At 53.9% G+C, this 15,003-nt stretch overlaps 1 protein-coding gene across 1 annotated transcript in view; it reads right to left on the bottom strand.

The window, feature by feature from the left end:
- Window positions 1–1,330: 1,330 nt before the first annotated feature.
- UBE2S (ubiquitin conjugating enzyme E2 S) overlaps window positions 1,331–15,003 on the bottom strand; it is a 111,010-nt gene continuing 97,337 nt past the window's right edge. The window contains exon 4 of the mRNA XM_069607000.1: window positions 1,331–1,835. Coding sequence (XP_069463101.1) covers window positions 1,542–1,835 — 294 coding nt within the window. The 3' untranslated portion in view covers window positions 1,331–1,541. The remainder of the gene's footprint in view (window positions 1,836–15,003) is intronic.

The following is a 15,003-nucleotide window of genomic DNA, read 5'->3' on the forward strand; positions in this document are numbered from 1 at the left end:
TTGTCAGCGGAGGGCTGTGGTTTCGACGTTATGGGTGTCGATCGCTCTACGGCGGCATGCGCTTTCTGCTGATGCGCGCCGGCCGATGATTTGGGGGCGGCGCCCTTATTTGCCGAAAGCCCAGTCGCGGCTGTGAGAGGGGCTTCGAACCCGAACGGTCCGAGGAGGCCGCCGGTGGAACCTGCGTCTCCTTGGGCGCTGATGCTCTCTTCGCCTTCGACGAAGAAGAGCCATGGGTTGTGTGCTTATGTGTGGTCTTGTGTGCGTCAATGTCGCCGGGGTGTGGGTGTTCATCCCCATTAGCAGGGCGTGAGCTGAGCCTGTCGGGGCCGGGGACAGACGACGAAGCGCGTGCGCGCTCTCTAGGGGGGTTTTCGACTTCCGTAGCGGAGGTTGTGGTATCACGTTCCTCGTCACTGTCGGAGGTAGCAACGGTGGGTAGTGCGTCGGCCTTCGACATAGCGTAGGCCGCCCACCTCTTGACCCTACAGTCTTTTAGAGTCTTCGGCTTAAGAAGCCGACAAGCCGTGCAACATTCCTCTTTGTGATCGAGGGGCAAGCAGCGGTTACACCGTGAATGCTTGTCCTTCCAAGTAAACTTGCCCTTGCAAAGCGGGCAAAACCTAAAGGGTGTCCTCTCCATAGCCGAGGCAATAAATCGTGATAACCACCCCAAGGGAAATGAAGGGGAAAAGGAAAGGCATTCTCCGAAAACTAGAGATGTCCCACGACCCCCACTCTCCCTACTGTATATGGCCTGCGAGGCCAGGCCACGTGTTCGGCAACGCCGAAGGATCTCCTCCGCTCGTCCCCTCCGTCGAAGATCTTGCTCGGCGGAGACAGCTTCACAACAGCGTCGAGGGGGGGATCGATATGCTCTATATTAATATAGGAAAACGACCAAAGGTCGAGGAGATGAAATCTGCAATGTCTCTCGAGGAGCTACGCGTAAAGGCGACCAGTAGCTGGGCGGAAAAAAACAATCTGAGGGACCTCGACGCGTGAGGGATTGTGGGTACAACGCACGTCACTATAGGGATAGTGTTACAGACGCCTTGTCGACGTCCCCTTTTCGACTACGAAAAACAAAATGCAATACTCTGCAGTGACCACTGGATGTCGGACCTATGCACAGCATGTGATTCTAAGCAGATTAACAATGCATACCCCAATATAAGATATAAAATTTTGCCCAAACCTTCCAACGCACCATTTCTTCACTGCAAGAGCTACACTTTTACATGGCTTATTGTACTTGCTTTTAGTAAATGTGCAATAGATTACTCACTCCTCTACATGTGCGTGCTCAAACAATGACATAAAGACAAGATTCTTTAGAAAAAAAGTACTTTAATAGATTTTATAATTTAAATAACTTAATATTGAAAAAACTGACAAAAGTATTTTTAAAAACTTGAGGAAAAGGAAAAGATACTTTTTATTGTGTTGGCTCCCCAAGTCCTTCCTCCCTTCCTGCCTGCATTGAACCCAAAGTGTTCAGTTCATGATTTGGAATTCACCACGTGTCTATCAGACCTGTCCTATAGCCTCCTCAAAGCTCTCTTTTTGTCAGTCTTCTTTTTGGCTGCAAGTTTTTTGTCCCTGTCTCCTGCATGCTTCTTGGCCATGGGCCCATCCCCATTGCTGACTCCTGTAGCTGAAGACGAGCAGGGGTCACTAGTGCCTTTGCAACGGAGATTAGCACCTTGTGCATGTATTTCTGTAAGGAGACGGGCACGGCTAGCATATTCTTCATAGTTCTCCAGCAGGAGGCGCCCTGCCTCTTCATTCAGTGCAGATTCCGGGTTTGGGTGAATCAACAAACACTTTATGGTCTGAAAAGAAACAGAACAAGCATTAATAGGCCATTCACAAATCTGTGAAAGTTAAGTGCTTGTCAGGGTACATGCGAACATTTTATATGGCTATATGTACTTCTCTCCTAAATTTAAAATTTCATTTAGTTTGACTAAAGCTTTTTAACTTTATGCTATTCACATGCTTCCGTTCCTTATTCTAGCATGACTTGTAAGCACGGTAAAACTTTTTTTTAAAGAGTTGGTGATTCTGGAACATCTCCTTTACTGGTGGGGGTGGCCTGACTCTAGAAGGAACAAGTTACTTACCTGCAACTGTTCTCCAGCATGGGTCTGGCATGGATTCACATACTCATGAATATTCGCTGTCGTCAGGCTGGGAATCCACGGTAAAGAAAAAAAATCAGTTGTTTCTGAACTGTCTGAACTTTCTTTCTACTAGTAACCAATCACTGGTCTCTGGGTCATACTTCCCCCAGCCAATGACTGCCCTCTACCCAAGCCCCTCCTCTGGCAACCATCTTCAGATTTGGTAGCACGTTAAGTGGCTGTAGGACCAAGAGAAGAGCCGCAGAGGGGTTGGAGGGAGGGTTCGCATGTGAATCCATGCCAGACCCATGCTGGAGAACTGTTACACTTAAGTAACTTGTTACTTCTCCAGCATGGGGTCTGGCATGGATTCACATGCTCATGAATACAAGAATACATAGCAGTACACACACACACACACACACACACACACACACACACACACAAACCACGGGAGGTGGCAAGGCTCAACATTAAGCATTACTACAACTCAACATTAAGCATCTCTTACCTCCTCACCAGGTTCACCTTCAGGCGAATAGGTTGCGCAGAAATGCCTGGCCGACTCTGGACTCCTCCCTGGAATCCCAGTCGACTCAGTAAAATCTCGTGAAGGTGTGCGTCGGCCTCCACATAGCAGCCCTGCAGATGTCGAGCAGGGGCACACCAGACAAGAACACCGTGGTAGCAGCGATTGCTCTGGTTGAATGGGCTCTCGGACGGCCAGTAACTGTCGATTTGCCAACCGTTGACAGTGCATGACGCAGCCGGAGAGCCATCTGGAAATGGAAGCCTTTGAGAGGGCCTTCCCTTGGTTCACAGGTCCAAAGTTCAAACAGCTGTGATGTCTTACGAAGACTGGTCCACGTAGAACTTCAGCGCTCTCACAACATCCAGCGAGTGCAAAGTCCTCTCAGCCGGTGACGGGAAGAAAACCGGTAGCACCAGGGGCGTGTTGAGGGGTGCATCCTCAGCACTACCATTGTCTCGTGGAATGTCAGGTATGGAGGCTTACAGGAAAGGGCCTGGATCTCTCCCACTTGTCGTGCGTAGGTGATGGCCACAAGAAACGCTCTCTTCCATGACAGGAACTTCAGCGGTGCCGAATGCAGAGGCTCGAATGGCGGCCCCATGAGCCTGGACAGCACCACATTGAGCTCCCACGCCAGAGCCCTCACCGGCGGGAGAGATCAGAACAGTCCCTTCATTAACTCCTTCACCAGGCGATGGGACCATAGGGATGATCGCCCCGTAGTTCTGGTGTATCGGGAGATAGCCGCCAGATGGATTTTGATGGAGGCATGTACCAGCCCCGCCTTGGCCAATGATACTAAGTACGGCAGCACCTGAGGGGGCGTAATTCGCAGAGGGCTAATCTTCTGTGCACGGCATCAAACAGAACCTCTTCGATTTGTGCCCATAGCACGAGAGTCGAGGACGCCCTGGCCCTTACAAGCACCTCCTTGCAGTCCGCTGGGATATCGTATCCTCCGAACTCTAGTGCTGCAGGAGCCAGGCCTGCAGGTTCAGAGACCCCGGGTCGTGGTGGAGGATGGCTCCGTCTCGCCAAGATCGGCGTCTGTTGGCAGTTTGACTGGGGGGGGGGGGGTAAAGGGAGGGGGGAGGGAGAAGAGGGGGGACGCAGATATGTCCAGAAGGTCTGGGAACCAAATCTGCCTTGGTCACGCCAGTGCGACAAGGATCATCCTGCACCGGGACCGTCTGAGTTGATTGATGAGTTGCAGCAGCAACGGGGGAACGCATACAGGAACAGGCCGTCCCAGGGGAATGAGAAGGCATCGCCCATACTCCCCGGCTGGGGAAACCTGCTGGCGAACCTCCGGCACTTGGTGTTTGTCGCCGTCACGAATAGGTCAATGTGGGGATTGCCCCATCGTCGGAATAGGAGATCCTCTTGATCCTGCCGCAGCTCCCACTGGTGGCAAAAGCGCAACTCCCTGCTGAGTGAGTCGGCAATGGTGTTCTTTATTCCTGCCAGATGGAAGGGCATCAGTAACATCCCCTGGGCGACTGCCCAGTGCCACAGGTCCTGCGCTTCCTTGGTTAGGGCTGGGGATTTGGTGGCCCCTTGCTTCCGGATGTAGCACATCATGGTGATGTTGTCGGTGAAGACCCTCACCACCCTTGAGGGACGGAAGGAACGACCCGAGGGCCCAGAACACGGCTCGGCGCTCCAGGACAGATGTGTAGTGACCTCTCCTCCGGGAGCCAAAGGCCTCTTGCATGGAGAACTCTGTTGTGCGCTCCCCATCCCACCACGGAGGCATCCGTCACGTTTGCTGATGTACCGGGTCTGGAAGTCCATTCCCGACGCCAGATGCGCGAGGGTGCCCCACCACCTGATCGCTTGGTGGAAAGTCTCATTGAGTGAGATCCTGTCTTCGAAGCTGCCCGTCGCTTGCCACCAACGGGTGTTGAAGAACTCTTGGAGAGGTTGCTCCGCAGCCTGCATAGGCGCACGAGGTAGACACACGAGGACATCATGCCAAGTAGGGACTTGATGGGCCTCACCCTGGCCACGTCGATGGCCAATAGTTGTAGGATAGCCTTCGTCCTTTCCTTCAGAGAAGCCGGTCGCGCCACTGTGTCGACCCTGCCTTCCAGGAACAGGGCGACTTGCGATGATACCAAATGGGATTCGCGAAGTTGATCGAGAATCCCAGATCTGTGAGCAGTCGGACTGTCTTCGCTGTGTGATCGACGGCGAGTTCTCTTGACTTTGCTCGGATGAGCCAATCGTCTAGGTAGGGGTAGACGTGTATCCCCTTGAGGTGCAGTTGCATCGCCACTGGAGTTAAGACACTTGGTGAACACTGTGGGTGCTGACTTCAGTCTGAAGGGCAGGGCCTTGAACTGATCTTGTCGCCTTTGGACCACGAATCGCAGGAATTTGCGATGTCCTTTTAGAATGGGGATGTGGAAGTAGGCATCCTCAAGTCCAGCGACGATCGGAAATCGTCGTCCTCAAGCTGCCCCAGCACGTGCTGGGTGTCCATCCGGAGCTTCTGGGACCTGATGTACTTGTTTAGACGACGAAGGTCCAGGATGGGTCGCCAACCGTCGGTCTTTTTTCGGATGAGAAAGTATCACGAGTACACTCCAGAGCCCAGGAGCCTCTTTGGGACGAGTTTGATGGCCCCCTTTCTTAGTATCGCCCGTACCTCCAGCAGCAGCTGGGGGATGTGGTTTTCCTTCCTGGTCACGGGTGGAATACGGGGACACCTTTGAAATTCCAGGGTGTGCCCGCGGGCCAAGGCATCCAAGCACCCAACGGTCGGCGATGGACTCCCACGTGCTGATGAATTTTGCCAGCCAGCCTCTCACCGGGGTGCTCAGGTGGGGGCCCGATGCCATGGTCGGTTCAATCCTGTTTTTGCTGCGGCCTTGCCTCCGTGGCTACAAGATCCTCCCGCCTTGCCGCATCCTCTGTAGGCCTCCTGCGACGAGGAGCGGGCTGCTTGATGGTACGACAAGGAGCCGCCGCCGAATCCTTTGGAGGCACCTTGCTTGCCTCCGGCGTTCCGAAAGGACGGCCGTCGTTGAAGGACACCCAAGGCCCAAGCCGTCTTCGGTGTCCGCCTTGATGGCTTGTAGAGACTCGTCCAGAGTCTTGCCGAACAGGTTGTTCCCGTCGAAGGACATGTCCAAAACCCTGGTCTGCATGTCTTGGTGGAAACTGGTGGCCTTGAGCCAAAGGCGCCGGCGAAGGCAAACGCCGTTGCCCATCTGTCGAAAACCGGTGTCTGCGATGTCCGTGGTCCGACGCCACCTCGCCTTCCTGTAGGATTTGTAGGGACTCTGCCCTCTCGTCATCCGGAAGTAAGTTCAGCAAAGGAGCGATCTTGAACCACAGCTCCCTGTCGTAGCGTGCCGCGAGGGCATTGGCCACTTTAATCGTCGTCGAAATGACTCGTCATACCATGGCATCCACTTCTTCCCCTTGCCGTCTGGTGGGGATGTTGATGAAGACGCCGTCGCCCCTGCCGCCGCCTTCTTGGCCGCCGCGGAGACTACCGAATCCGGGTGCTCCGAGACACATGGGGCAGAGTCCGGGACCCGGTATTTCTTCTCATACCGATCTCTCCTGGCAGGGGCTTTGGACGGGTTCTTCAGGAGCGCTAGCCCCTCGTCCCAGATGTCGCCCAGCAATGGGAATGAGAGGACAGTCTTCCTCTTGGCCTCCCGTCGTTGGTAGAGGAAACCTTCCTTCTTTCGTTCCTCGGGGCAGAGCTGGAAGAGCTCAGATACCCTGGCGATCATGGCATGGAAGGAGCCAATTTTGTCGGGTGGGGAGGCCCGAGGAGGTGGCGAGGGGAGGTCCATTCCGTCGTCGCCGTCTCCATCTCGTCCCTCGGAGGAGGGGATGGGGGTGAAAGCTGAAAAGAGGGGGGGGATGTTGTACTCGCCTCAGCTTGTTAGGCAGGCTCCCCGACGGACCAGGCTCCGCGGGCTCCTCATTGGGGGTGGGTAAGGGCATCCTCGTCCTCATCTTGGCGCACAGGGTCAAGATTGCTCCCGAATGGTCCTGTGGTACGGGTACCAGCTGCAGAGGGACCGACGCCCAGGGTGTTGGGTCCTCCGCGGCCCTATCTTCCTCGTCGGCTCCCCTGTCGCTCTCCTCGTCGAGATTCTTCCCGTGGGCCCTGGAATCCTCGAAATTCTGGGCAGGATCCTTTGGATGCTTGCCAACTCAGAGGGGGCATCCAGCCAGTTATGGCTACCGTGCCCCCGCCCCCTCTTTTCCCTGCTGTGGTTTCACGGGGGTCTTCGATAGGCCGAAAAAGACAATTCCCTCCTGGGTGGCAGGGAAACTCTAGCCCCTGAAGTCGCCTCCACTGGGGAAGCCGCCACAGGTTTCGCCAGGGCCGCTATGACTCCCTCGATCGAGGCCTTAGCCAGGGGAATCGGGGCCTTCACGGCCTTGGCCGTGCCAGAGGCATTCACCTTGGGGGTTGGGGGGGGGGGGGGCTGGGTCACCGCCTCACTCCACCTCGGCTGTCTGTCGGGATCAACCGGGGCTTCTCCTGAAGTTTACCTGGGTTCTCCCGACTTCCTCTTCACCGAGTCAGAGCGTTGGCTCGTGGTTATTGCGTCGGTGATAGTGCACCCTACCTGGCAGCCGAGGAGCCCGACCGGTGCTTAGCCTTTTGTTGGGCCCCCGTCGCCAGAGCGCCTTCAAAGGTCTTAGCAGACCACTCAGATTTCTCCTCACCTGCTGCTGGGCTCTTCCCCTCCAGCCAGTTGGCGAGTCGAGTCCGACTATCCTTTATCGTCTGTTCAGACATGTTCTTGTAAAACGCACAGTCCTTCTCCACTTGCGTATTGTCTTTGTGAAGGCAGTAGAGGCACCGAGAGTGCTCATCCTCCTTGAAGACGTTCTGAAGCCCACAGCCAGGCCAGCTCCTGAACAGCTTCGATCCAGTAGGCGTTATGCTTCCCTTGTCCTGGGCCAATTCCATGAGGTAGGCCTCAAAATCTTCCGGAATCCTCAGAGAAGTGGAAACAACGCTTTTGCCCTTGAGGGGCGTAGAAAATTCGAAAACCCCATGCTGGCGAACAGGCAATTGCCAACTAGTTGGGAAGGAGGACTAGCAAAACGCGAGAGCTGGGTTTAGACTACTGTGGACTGTTTGATTTTAAAAAAAAAAAAAATCAAAAAACCATTGTTCTACAGTTACAAGCGTAACCACTGGTAGTGGCAGAAAGCACACGTACGAGTTGCATTTATATATCTTTAAACCAAACTTTGAAGTCTGTACCATTGCACATGGAGCATGTTCACAGGAGCATAATAGTACACAAAAGTTAAGCATGCAGTGACCAAGCAACTAGTTATGCAACAGGGCTACACAACCCTTCTTTTCATACCCACAATCTTCCATACCATAGTGGTTTCCTCTCCTACTGCAGCAAAGAATCATTTTTTGACAATTCAGGTTAAGATTGGCGTTATCTGGAGTAAGGTGGCCGTCAACCTTGCCTCCAAACCGGTTGGACAAATTCTGCATGTTTGTAGAGTAAGGAACAAGTTACTTACTTGTAACTATTGTGCTCCAGCATGGATCCGTCATGGATTCACATGCTTGAATAGCCCCAGTTAGGCTGGGACTCCTCAGGCAAAGAAAAACGGTTTCACTTTCACATACTAAACGGTTTCTCCCATAAACCAATCACCGTCCTCTGGGTCATACTGACCCCCAGCCAATGACAGCCCTCTCCCGAAGCCCCTCTGGAAGCAACTAGATTTGCATCCTCTACTGGATCTCCAACACCAAGGTGTGGAAGGTTGATCGGATGTCCAGAGACACATCCCTCGGCAGGACTGGTGTGATCGGACTACTGGGCCCTGCGCCCTCGTGGACCCCACATCCTTGCCTTCCATGGACTGCATTTCCATGGCTGGAGACCCGGTCTGAGACTGATCAGGGGCCTCCTTGCCCCACCCCCCACCCCCCTGCACCCTGAGGGGCTGGAACCAGGATCTGAGGGGTTGGCCCCTTCTCTGGCGTGCGGCAGACCTTGTCAAAGTCACCAGGGCGGCTTCTCGCCTCAGAGGGAGGGATACCTTCAGTGCTGTGGGGGCTACCCTCTCTGGGTCAGCCCCTTTAGCTTTCGAAAGAGCAGCCACCACCAGCTCAATCGTCTTCAAAGCCTTTTCTTGTGCCGCCTGGGCAGCTTGGCCTTCTCCGTCCACAGCTTAGCTGGGCTGGGTTGGTTGACTATCTGAGGAGGAGCTAACTTGCCAGCTGGCAATGGAGGCAGAGGGTGATGTCAATTGCACCCTGCCTGCTGTGGGACCCACTTCCGCAGCAGCCCCAAAGGACCTGGACTTGCAGTGCTTTGCCTCATCTTGGGCCCACACAGATTAGGTGTCCGCACAGGACTTGTAAGCCAGGGACCTCGGGCTGACCGACCTTGGGTGATTCATGCACCTCCTTGGGGCAGAGACCTTGGTGTTCATCGATGCCTCCAGTCTACTGTGCCTGTCCTTTGCAGTCTTCTTGGAGAAGACAGCAAATCCTGCAATCCTCTTCCTTGTGGTCTGGATGCAGGCAGTAGAGGCGTTGTAGGTGCTTGTCCTCCACAAACATGTTCCGGAGCCCTCACTTGGTGCAGGGCTTGAAGAGGGATTTTCCTTCCTTCTCCTCAGTCATGGTCGGAGGGCACAAAGTAGGCCTGATGGCCTTCTGGAAACTTTGACGATAACTTCAGACACCTAGAAGTAACTCAGGACACCACACTGAAGCGTGCAGTAAAAATCTGAAGATGGCTTCCAGAGGAAGACCTTAGGGAGAGGGTTGTAATTGGCTGGGGCAGCATGAACCAGAGGACAGCGATTGGTTTATGGGAGAAATGCAGTTTTGTTAAGTGAAAGTAAAACTTTCCCCTACTGCCCCCTAAGCGCCGCCCCCCCCCCCCCCCCCCCCCCCGAGGATTCCCAGACTGACTGGGAATATTCAAGCATGTGAATCCATGATAGACCCCATGCAGGAGCAGAGCATTTTTTATAGAGGCATCAAACGACCTGCAGAAATCAGGCCAGCATTTTGCAAAGCCTGACAGCTTAACGGTCACTGAATACATGCCTATACAGCCATTAAAAGAGGGGCTTAACGCTACTTGTAGATTACCCCCAGAAAGATTTGCTTAAGTCGCATGCACAGCCTTGGGCAAACGCATAACCCCTTGTGAAAGGTGAGAAAAATGCCTGCAACAAATCACGACAAAACCTAGAATAATGTTTAGTACGAAAGAAATCAGTGCGGTCGTCACCAAAACTTGACTGAAATTAGTCAACTAGGCACACTAACTTTTCCATGTCACATGCTTTTTTTTTATAATCAATTTGGTTCTATATTCAAAATTAAATGTACTCCCCGTAGTGTCTAGAGTACTCGCAGTCCTTAGTTCCCTTTCCCTTCATCCTTGTGGGCGTCTCCCAACATGGGGACGGTACCGAAATGACAGCTAAAAACTGAGCTTCCCTTCAAATTTAGTATGGCCATCCCCGCGGCGCTACCTCAGACCCCTTTGAGCACATTAGGCGATTAGATACCCGACTACACCCATTAAATATTAGCAGGGAGAAGGCGGGTGGGACGTATGGAGGCAAGGGGGCTAAGGACAAGGAGTACTCTAGTCACTATGGTGACTAACTACTCATACATCCCCATCCCTCTTCCTCCATCCTTGTGGATGATTCCACCGAACAAGAACATAGGGTGGAGCTGTAATAACCTGCCTCATATCTAGAGCAAAGCAAAAAGGCTCTTAAAAACAGCCTGACCAAACTCAGCAACGCGCCTTAGCTAGCGTCCAGTGTGTAGTGTTTACAGAAGGCTGACTGAGTGGCCCAATTAGCCGCCTTGCTGATGACATCTCAAAGAAGCAGGTCTATGAAACCGCGACAGCCGTGGCCTGGGCTCTAACCGCATGGCATGAATCCCCTCAGTAACAGGACTGCCCATGGCTGTGTACGACTCCGAAATGGCCTCGACCATCCAATGGGCGATGGAAGCCTGCAAGCTGGGAGGAGCCCTAAAAAGGTCAAACAATGGCTCCAACTTGCTGAAGGATTTCATCGGAGAGATAAAACCCTCGAGGCCAAGATAATGCAGGACTCCCCCCCCCCCCCCCCCCTCTGTGGGTTTGAGAACACTGGCAGACAAATTTGATTCAGATCAAATGGAGACCACTGTGGTCAAGAAGTTTGGGCAAGTGTGCAAGATGACCTTGTCGCTATGAAGAGTGGTAATGTACTTGCACGAGGATGCCGGCAGCTCACTAACCGTGCACGCAGAGGTGACAGCCAACAGTAACAGTCTTTAGTGTCAACAAGCAGATGTCCACAGAGTCCATCGGCTTGAAAGTCTTGCGCTGCAAAGCTGCTGGAACCACATTGAGGTCCCAGACTGGGTGCGGCTTATGAACTGGCGGAAAAAACCTAGACAGACCCTTAAGGTGGGCCTTAACCACTGGGTTGGGTGCAAAAAATATGCTCAGAGGAATTCTTGTAAGCCCCAATGGCCACAAGTATCCACCTAAACTCCAGAATGAGACAAGTGCGCTGAAAAAGCCAGTACGTCATCCAGAAGACAGTTGACAGGGTCCAGACCCTTAATAATAGTATTTTAAACTATTGCTTGTTTCATGTATGGTGATCTGAACTGCAGCTAAGGGGACTTTCTCCCCTTCTTCACGGTTGGACGTTGTCCTTTGAGTGAACCTTTTCTTTCCTTTTCCGCCGGCTTGACCCCCGTTTACTAGGGTCCAGACCCTTGTCACGAGCTCAATGGCAGAACCTAGACCATGTACTCTTATTATGGGACCAAGTCGAGGCCCCCCTTGAATGATGTCCAAGTTGCCATCTGAAAATTGAGCATGTTGAAGCCTCAGCTAGTCAGGAACCAGCCCACCAGCGCCAGCTTGGCTGGGTCCAGATTCTCCCATGCCTCGCCCTACTGTGCCGGGACTCCCCTGCTGCAGATCAGAGGTGAAGGGACCCCAGGAGAACTGCAGCAGATGAAAACCACGGTCTTGAAGGCCACTAGGGACAATCAGGATGAGGCTGCAACCCATTAAAGCCCGCCCGAACGTAAAGGGTCAGTTGGAGCACAGGGGTGGGCGGCAACGCATAACACCTGAGGCTGTGCCAGCAGATCTGGAAGGCATCTCCCAGAGACCCCAGTTGTGCCCATGAAGCAGACTGGGGAAACTTGGAATTCAGAGGGGATACAAGGTCCGCAAACCCCCACCCCTCCTCACCCGACCAAATGCTGGAACACGGGCAACAAAGTCTGCAACTCCCACTCTTAGGTGTTGAAGCCCAAGCGGCTGAGCTGGTCTGCTTCTGCATTGCTGTCCTCTGGGAGGTGGAATGCCGAAATCCAAATACCCTCAAACAGGGACCATTCGCAGATTAATACTGCCTCTATGCAGAGAGGGGGTTGCTGGAAGGGTGGGGGCAGGTACCACACTGCTTGTTCAGTTTAGAACTTGTAGTAGAATTGTCCCTCCTGACCAGAACAGACGTATCCCTGATGGGCAAAGATGCCTCGAGGGCCAGCCCCTTTGCCCTGAGCTCGAACAGATGGATATGCAGGAGGGTTCCCGTCCTGGACCTTGCACCAAATCATGTAGTCCTCCAGAGTACCCCCCAGGCCGGAAGGGAGGAGACGGTCATCACCACCAGCATAGGCACCTGCACCGGTCTTTTGAAGGGGGCTCCCACTAAAACAATGCCATCCAGCATCCAGTGAAGATCAGGCAGTAGGAGCAGTGGTATTGGAATCTTGCAGATCCCATCTCCCGATGCCAATTGGCCACCAGCTGGAGCAGCGTCATCTTCATGCACGCTTACTGGACAGGGACCACGCAGGAGGCCATCAGGCCCAGAATGTGCTGGAACCACCAAGCAGAGGTGGTCGAGTTGGCCAGAAAAGGCCCCACCGCCTTTTGCGGAGGAACAGAAGCCTCTCGGTGAAGGGGACAACTGCTGAAAGCTTGTGTACCAAAGCACCCCTAAAACGACCTGTTCCTGAGATGGGCACAACTGACTTCCTCTGGTTGAGGGAGAACCCCAGCCGATGAAGGTTACCTGCCAATCGCTGGCAGGCGTGCCCCACCTTTGAGTGACCCCCCGCCGTCACCAGCCAGTCATCCAAAAAAAGGGTACAGATGATTGCCCTCCAAGCAGAGAAGGCCTGCCACTGCGTTCATCAACTGTGTGAAGACGTGAGCGGCTGAGTTCAGACGGAAGGGCAGCGCCCCGTACTGAAAGTGGTACGAAATAATCGTGAACCGCAGAAACTTACAATGCGGTTAGTTGATGGCTATATGCAGGTATAAGCACCTCCCATAAGAGCCGAACCCAACCCGACTAAGGAGGAGAGGGTGCTAAAGGAAGAGGAAGACTGAAGCCCGGAGAGACTACAGATAGGATCAGCCCTGTTCCCAGACCTTGATGTCACAGCTTCTTGGCGTCGGCAGGGGTAGCGGAAAAACACAAAGTTCTCTGCCGCTTCCTCCTGTTGTCGCTGGGCTACCCGTCAGGCCTCCCGTGTTCAGCGGTCGCCGAATCCCTTAAAGCCGGAGAAGGAGGTGAATCTGGGCCCTGGGACACACGTGCCAATGGGGACCAAGCCCAGCTCTGAAGACCTCTCTAACAGCTGTTGAGGGGGAGACGCTGGTGGTACAGGAGGCGGTGGAGGGGTCTGAACAACCGCTAAGGCCTGGGCCAGGGAGGGTCTGGCAGCGCCGTAGGAACAGAGTACCGCCCAGAGGATGGGGACAGGGAGGCCCATGTGCAGTATGACCTTCCCTATATATCCTTCAGGAGCCCCTTCATCTGAGGGGCAAGCAGGAGGAAGTGCTTGAAGCAGTCCTCACAAGCCGCCAGTTCCTTAGGGGCCCAGCCCTTCGAGGCAATGGGACCCACTCCTCGTCAAAGCGCTTAGGCGCCCAAGGCGTGTAGTCATAAGGATGCCATGGGTAAATGTATATCTAAGGAGACCAGATGCCTGTACTGCACAATCTGCTGCCGCTTCCAGAGGGAAGGGGCTGGGCTCACGCAAAGCCCATTCAATGGGCAAAAGCACAGGCGGCGCAGAGTAGTATCCAAGATGGCCACCAACCTGTCAGGCTTAACCACGTGCCTCTCTGCCATTTTGAAGCCTTGTGCCATTGCCAGGGTTGTTGGGCGGGAAGGCCATCAGCCACGACAGGCCTAGAAACAAGATACAACTCAGGTCCTGCACCTGCAGCGCAAGTGTCTACCTCAGATCACTTGGGTGGGCGCTGAGCCCTCGGCTGGTAGTCTTAATACCCAAACTCAACTTCAGAGCGACCTCCGGTAGGCTGGACGCCCTGGGCACCTGCTGGATCGAGCCAAGGAAAGACCCATTGAGGTGGCACTTGACAATCCCATTCCCCAAGAGGACGAAGTTGATTACCCTTCTGGGGACTGCCTGGTATGGGACCACAAGAACCTTGGCTTGGGAGCTGGTGGTCGGGATGGCTTCAGGTCTGCCCCAGCGTGGGAGACGGTAGCCCTCGAGGCCTTAGACCTGTCAGAACCTGAATTGGAGGAACCCCTATTCGTGGGAACCCTGGGGAAGGAGTCACCACGCAGAACAGAGGGCCAACATCTTGAGAGGTCCTGGAGACAAAGTCAATCAGGTGGGGTGGAAGAAAAGTGTGGGAGATCTCCACTGCGACAACTGATTCTTCAATGCTTTAAGACCGAGCGCGCTGCAAGCGGAAAATGTGTCCCAGCGGTAGTCGGGCCACAAACACTCAGGCATGGGGGTCTGAGGCCAGCATGAGACATCGCGAATCCTCCAGCAGCCGGAATGCTCCAGGGGAGGCAAGGCACCGAAGGGAAGTTAGGCAAGATTGAATAAACAAAAAAAGGGGCAGCAACGGAAAGCTAAAAACCTTTTTTTAAAAAAAAGGTCTCTGCACTGGCTGCCCGGTCAGACAGTCCGTGCAGAAAAAGGGACTGCTGTGCCTCAGCGGGGCATTCAAGCCAGAGGCCGCATGCTATACTACATTTTAAGGGAGGGGGGGGGGGAGCTCAATTTTTCGCCGCCAAAGGCTCCATAACCACCCCCCTTACCACAACCCCCCCCCCCAGGATAATCACTACACAACCATAATAAGACATGCTGCCGAGTGGTGGCCTGCTTTTAGGGGAGCCAACCGATAGGCTGGCTGAGAGCCCTAACTGCAGAGCATTGCACCCACCAATATCAGAGACAACAAGCACCAGCGGAGGGATGAAAGGTTTGATTTTGCAAAATTTGGAAATGGAGCCAGGCCATTTGGGTCTTCTTGGCAGTGTTTATGCAAGGATAGA

The sequence above is a fragment of the Ambystoma mexicanum genome, chromosome 1p (assembly GCF_040938575.1).
Source record: "Ambystoma mexicanum isolate Mex_15411 chromosome 1p, UKY_AmexF1_1, whole genome shotgun sequence".
In the NCBI taxonomy this organism is placed as follows: Eukaryota; Metazoa; Chordata; class Amphibia; order Caudata; family Ambystomatidae; genus Ambystoma; species Ambystoma mexicanum.